Source organism: Lutra lutra, chromosome 6 (assembly GCF_902655055.1).
Source record: "Lutra lutra chromosome 6, mLutLut1.2, whole genome shotgun sequence".
NCBI classification, from domain to species: Eukaryota; Metazoa; Chordata; class Mammalia; order Carnivora; family Mustelidae; genus Lutra; species Lutra lutra.
Window position 1 is genome coordinate 23,807,462 of NC_062283.1, and position 6,483 is coordinate 23,813,944.

The following is a 6,483-nucleotide window of genomic DNA, read 5'->3' on the forward strand; positions in this document are numbered from 1 at the left end:
TGCCTGGCTGGCAGGAAACCGAGCAAGAAAAGCCTCGGTGATCCCAGAAAGGCTTAACAAAGAAATGTCTACTTCCGAGTGGCTCAAGGGAGCATTTAGAGGGAATTCCTGAGGCGGGCTTGCCAGGGTTTTCTCTGGGTGTCTGATGTCGGGCAGTGCGCTGAGCTGACAGTCGGCCGCTGGCTGTCTCTCAGGAGCAGTCTGTTTTAACACTCCACAGGGCTGTCAGGCAGGTGATGGGGGTTGATGATGGGGACAGGAGGTCACAGATCGATGTCGTTGGAGAACAAGGCTTTGCCTCCCTGCCACAGCCATCCTCCGTGGTACCTGTGGGTGACCGTTTGGCCCCCACACTGTGAATTCAGTGCTGTCAAGCCTGCCATTAGAACTTGTGCCATGATGCCAAGAGGGCAGTCTTCATGCTTCTGGGGCAGGAATGTTCCAGAACCCAGGCACGGACCGCACTGTGCTCAGGAAACGGGGGTGTGAGTCAGCAGGCCAGCGGGACCTCTGGTGGTCATCCTGGTTGGCTGGAGTTGTTTCAGGGCTCCTAGAAATCCACCCAGAGCTGAGGCAAGCCCCCCATTCTGTCCTCACAGGTTAGGAGCAGAGGTATTTGCCAGGCCTGCTGAGGGTCGCTGGGGATGACGAGGCCGCTGGACTCGGGCCGGTGACTCATTTTCCCCAGCGTCCCAGCTTCCCCTCCCTCCCTGGGTTTTTAGGGTCATGTGATGAGGGCCGGAGGTGTAGGAAACCGGCCCTGTTCCTCCCCAAGCTGAGCCTTTCCCTGCATCCAAGAGTCGTCTTTTAAGTCATTCCGCTGTTGGTTTCCGGGAAGAGACCAAATCTTGGAAAAAAGTCGGAGAGCTGGTCTTACCTCCATGAGACTTGCCGCAGCCACAAGCTACCCAGGCAGGCAGTGCGGGGAGGAGGAGCCGGCCCTGAGCCCTGCCCTGCCCCTGCAGCGGATGCGGGAGGCCCCCGCACATCGCCACACAACACCCCTCACTAGGGAGGCGGAGGCCTTTTCTCACTGATTCAAAGCCTCCTCCTCCACTTTTAACTTAAAGCTTGGACTGAGAGGAAGTAAAACCCATTCTGAATTAGGAGGATGCTGGGAGGGGCGCTCTGCGGGCAGGGGCTGGGCCTTTCCACTGCCCCCTGTACAGCGGCTCCCGTGTCCTGGGCTCAGTTAGTGTTCTTCCCGGTCCCGCCCAACCCTTCCAGGCAGAGTAGAGCTCCTACAACGGTACTCACTAGTGACGCCTTCCAGTGCCAGGAATCAGCGCGGGGACACACTGTACGCTGTGGGTTCCTTCGCAGGCCGCTTGCTCCTGGGAGAGCCCTGGGAGAGCAGGGAGGGAGTGCGCCTCCGCCCACCTCTGCCCTGCCCCCTCTTTGTTGAGGAAAATGGAAAAAGCACAAGCAGCATCTCTGTGGCCCTTCCTGCGGAGAATGTCCTTCAGGGAGCTGTTTCTCTGTTTGAAAAATCTGGAGGTTGTTCCCCCCTCCCCCCCCCCCCCCGCCCCCCAGCTTAGGAGGCGGTGTCTGGGTTAGACAGGGAGTGGAAATGGTTTCAACTCATGGGGGAATCCTTATCTGGAAGGCATTAGTCACCTTATGTGCAGAGTACATATTCTTTCCCAGCTCTTCCTGCCTGCCCTCCCCGCATGTAAACCCCCACACTGAATACACCACCCCTCTAGAAGGAGCCCTCCCTCCATGACCTCCCTCAGGCCCCCACCCAGATCCTCACTGGGCCGCTGATCTCGCACCCCTGAGTCAGCAGCACCATGTCACTCGGATGTGGTTAGGTTATGAGCTTGTGACCACAGTGGCTTTTCCCACTCATCTGTGCTGTTTGTCTGTGGGGCCCCGCACGGGGTGGGCTCCCGTTCTCACAGACTGGCTCCCTGCCTTGCTTCCTGCCATGTCCCCAGAGCCTGACACAGAGCAAACCCTGGATGGAGAAAAAGAATCACTCTGTGAATGAGTGAGTGAATGAATGTCTTAGTAAACACTGGTTCATGAATGCAGATAGCAGTGTCTAAGCCAGTAACCACCAGAGCTCAGGGACTTTAGAGAAGGGTCCATTTCGCCTCATTAATTTGTCACCATGGTCCTTGTCACTCTTCCTAACCTACACTGAGAAGGCCATGCCCCATGGTCCGATGGGCCCATGCCTCATGAGGAGCCTTAGGGAAAGCCCTTCCCTGGTGTTTGGTACTGACCCCTAAGCGCCCTCCTGCCAATGACCTTCTGCCCTTTCTTTCTCCACTTCAGTGGGCGTGGGGGTGGGGGTCAGTGAACCAGCCCCAACCCTCACCTCTGAACTGTCCTTTTCAGGTTTGAGAATGGTGGTGAATTTACCTCAGAGCTGGAAGATGATGATGACCCAGCAGCTTATGTTACCAACCTGTCCTATTACCACCTGGTACCCTTCGAGACGGACATTTTGGACTGAGTCTCTGGTGAGGCCCACCTCCCCCCACCCTTGACTGGTGGTTCTGTCCCGGCTGCAGGGGCCCCATTGCTGCCCCAGGCCTGGGTCAGGGGGTGTCTCTACGGTGACAGTGCCTGGGAGGCCTGGGCCCATGGAGCAGCAGGGCTTTCCAGAGGGCCATCCCCAAGGTCTCCCACAAGTAGGAGCCAGGTCCCCGGAGCCTCGCGCAGCCTGCTGCTTCTCTGCTCAGCACCACCAGCCTGTCTCCACCTGCCTGGGACTCGCTCCCCATCCGTGTGGGAGAGTCACAAGTGCCTGCAGGACATGTGGACACCAGGGCGGACACACAGGGCCTGGCAGTTCCCTCGTTTCGCTGTGACTGCTTCCTGGGGAGGAGCCTGTGCCCTGGTGCGGTGCTCCCCATGGCCGCCTGGCCACCGCTCGCTTCGCACCATTCCCTCACGGGACAGGAGCACAACATGGCCTGTAAGGTGGTGAGGAATCACCACAGTCTGGACGGCATGGGCAGGGAGTGTTAAGTAATCCAGGATTTCCCTGGGAACCAGGAGGTGTGGCTTTCATTTTCCTTTTTCATCTTCTTTGTGGAAACTGTGGGTCTGGTGTCAGCCAACGGGGCTTCTTATAGAAGGTTCTTTTGGGAATGGTGAGTGTTGGCTACAGAGATAGGGAAATCACTGCCCATCAGGTCTCCATGAGCAAGGACTGAGAAGTACTGATTCCCCTCCAGAGAACAGAGTTCCTGCCTGGCCTGCCAGCATCTCTAACGCCTCTCAGCGTGGGGTAGCCATGCCGTAAGCACCCCAGGTACACCTCTCCTGCTGTTTACCAAGCTCTCAGTGATGTCATTGCCATATTCACCTGCAAGGGGGGGGATCAACAGGAAAGCGCCGAGTCCCCCTTTGCCCCTTGGGGAGGGGGGGGAAGGCGGGTCTGCGTTCTGTGTGCTGGATCTCCTCATGGTGTCTACTAATGACCAACATTTGCTAATGTAAATAATAGTAAATTATTGAGAATCCTAATTCTTTTACACAGTCTGTTTTTTAATCTATTTTAATTAAATAAAGTGTATTACTCTACTCCAGGATTTAAGATGTCTGGTGTCTAAAGGTACGGCTCTTTCTATTCCAGGCTGCCTCAGGGCTGGCCCCAAGCATTCTGGCCTCATTGTTATTTAGAAAATGTGTTCTGTTCTCACCCTAGGGAATAATCTGTCTAAACCGAAAAGTGAACAAACAGCTTGTGTTTTTTTGATTTTTGTTTTTCTGACTTGGGGTTGCCCCCCCTTCTCCATGTTCCTCTTGGCAGCCCCAGGAACCCTCCTCTGTGACCTGACAGCCTAGCATGGGATTTCCATGGGATCTGCGTTTCCCTTCTGCCTCCCAGCTGTGCTCGGTTGAACGCATCCTGCTTTCAAATAGGCTCTTGGATGACTGTTGGGAGTTGGCGAGTTGCCTTTCTTCTCTTGCAGGGTGAATTCATTTCCTTACAAGGATAGGGCTGCTCACCTAGCACTTAAGATTAGAATCAATCACCACATTTAGTTAATCACCATCTACGTTTCAACAGTTGATCCTCAGGATCCCTATTCCCCAGAGCTGCTTCTCTCTCTCTGCCCAGCCGCTGGCCAAGCTCCTCTCTCTGCTTATGTGGACTGTGTTTCCCCACTGGGGCCCAAGGTTGGCTCTGCAAGCTTCTTCACTATTTCCAATCAGTACACTGTGAGACTTCTCAACTAGGGGTCGGGTGTTTGGATATTTGTTTTCCTAGGAAGCACATCAGAGCATTCTCTGGCTTCCATTCCCCCCCCCCCCCCCCCCGGAAAAACACAAGGTAGGCTCATTCTCATTCTGACATTTGAAAGAATCTGAAGTACAGGTAACTGTTTCTTTAAGTGCAGTGGTGATTGGTCACTAGCGCTCAGCATCCCTGTGGGAAGGCCAGTGTGGGATGGTGGGGACTGGAGCAAACACAGAGCTCTTGCACTGTGTAAAGGGAGCAGTTAGCACTGCTCTGTTTAGCGGACCATTCCAGCTGGTTGGGTGGGCTCAAGGTGGCCAGCCCTCCCAGGTTTTCAAAAGGAGCTGGAAATCTGACTTTTTATCTGAAATATCCCAATTTTGAAGAGTTACCAAAAAACACCCATGACAAGAAACTTTTCCAAGTAGAAGAATGAGGAAGTTTCGGTTTCTAAACCGTCAGTTCAGAGAATCAACACCAGACAAGTTCAAGTTCATGTGGGAAGGTTCCACTCCTGCCCACACATTTCTCCAGAGACTTCTTTACAACAACCTGCCTCTCTGTTTCCTCTGTGACATGTCCCTCATGCTGCCCTGGCAGGAGCATGTTGCCAGGAGGCCCCTTGGCAACAGTGGCCTGGACACTCCCCTTTGTTACCGAATCGTGTCAGAAAACTCGGTTACTCCACTGCAAAGGGATATGCAGTTAAGACAATTTTTTGGCAAATTAAATGAAAGAAACCTGCGTTTCCTATTTGAAAGGAACCTTCAGCAAACGTTATTTATAGGCGGAGGGATCATCTGCTCTTTGTGTTGTAAATAGACACTGTATTTCACGGATGAGATTTGCTTGAAGGTACACCACGAGGACACAATCTAGGTCTGCCCTCTGATGAGCCTGCAGAATTGACATGCTGGGCGGTCCACGTCCTTGCTATGGGACAGCAGACGGGCACGAGCTACCTGGTAATTGAGCAGACTGGGGGCTCATTAATAAGCACACCATCCTCAAAGATAGAACATTCTTTAATAGAAATATATACAGGGTGCTGGCAGCCAAACCGCCCTGAGCAATGTGTCCTAACCTTGGCCTCTTTCTCCTCCTGGGGATCGAATGCATTCTTGGTCTTCATTTAAGAGGGCATTCTGTCAAATTACAAGCATTTTTATTGCAGGTGAGATTTCTGACCCATGTCCAGAGGGGTTAAAGTACTTTCTGCATACCAATTTCCCGCTCTAGGTGCATTACTATTTTCACATGTAGATTTTATGATTATAGGGGCATGGCAAGGCCAAGAGATCAGAGGACTGCCATTGAGAACATGGTTTGTTACTCACAGACCCCAAGAGGAGGGAGACGCAACACCAGCAGGGCCACGTGGGGAAACACCAGGGCTGGTCAGGAGACAGAGAGAGAAGGGGGGCGATGCCGTGGGCAAGAGAAAAACTACAGAGAAGAACAGGCAAGGCAGAGATAAGCAAGTTTTGGATTGGCCGGACTGAATAATTTCAGTGGGGTCTGGGGCACTGAGGCTCCCTCCCTGGGTGTCTGACACCTGTCCTTAGGGTGATTAGGGCAGGTGGACAGTGGCCCAAAATATGAGAGCCCATAAAGGAGGTAGTGGGGGTGTAGGCTCAGCACTGGTTGGTTTGCATATACAAGGTGGGCTCAAGGCAGATTGTTCACTATTTCTAGGAATTGGCTAATCCCGGGAAGGGCAGTCCCTCCATCACCAGCAAGGTCCCAAGATGTGTAAGCATCAAATATAGTAACTTAGAAGATGTCCTTATTGCACAAATTAATCCCTAGGAGTCCTCTGAATCCTTGGTCTCCAAAGGGATCTGATATTATCCCCTGCGGAGGACACAGAGGAAACCAAAATTGTGACATAACTTGATGCCTCATGCACGAAACTTCCAGGAGGTACAAGGCTCCACAAAGATACAGATGTCACTTTTTCTTGATTTGAATGGGTAATATAGTCCTGTGCTGCAGAACTCAAAATGATTTAAAGGGTTTTGCACAGAAAGTATTATTCCTATCCCTGTTCCCATCCTCTCTTCCCTAACACTGATTAGTCTCTAGCACAAACTTGTAATATTTCTTTATGAAAATACCAAGCACACATGAAGATACACATTTTTTAGACAACAGAAGAATTCCTCTGAAGTCTATATAGCTTAGCCTTCATGGCCATTAACAATGTGTCCTGAAGCACTTCAGAACTCAGTGGTCTGCTCAAACTTGATACGTTTTGCTCCTCATCAGAGTCTGAACAACTG

General features: G+C 52.3%; 1 protein-coding gene across 1 annotated transcript in view; it reads left to right on the top strand.

The window, feature by feature from the left end:
* PXDC1 (PX domain containing 1) overlaps nucleotides 1-3,540 on the top strand; it is a 28,251-nt gene extending 24,711 nt beyond the window's left edge. Inside the window, exon 5 of the mRNA XM_047733454.1 lies at nucleotides 2,347-3,540. Coding sequence (XP_047589410.1) covers nucleotides 2,347-2,464 — 118 coding nt within the window. The 3' untranslated portion in view covers nucleotides 2,465-3,540. The remainder of the gene's footprint in view (nucleotides 1-2,346) is intronic.
* The last annotated feature ends 2,943 nt before the right edge of the window (nucleotides 3,541-6,483 follow it).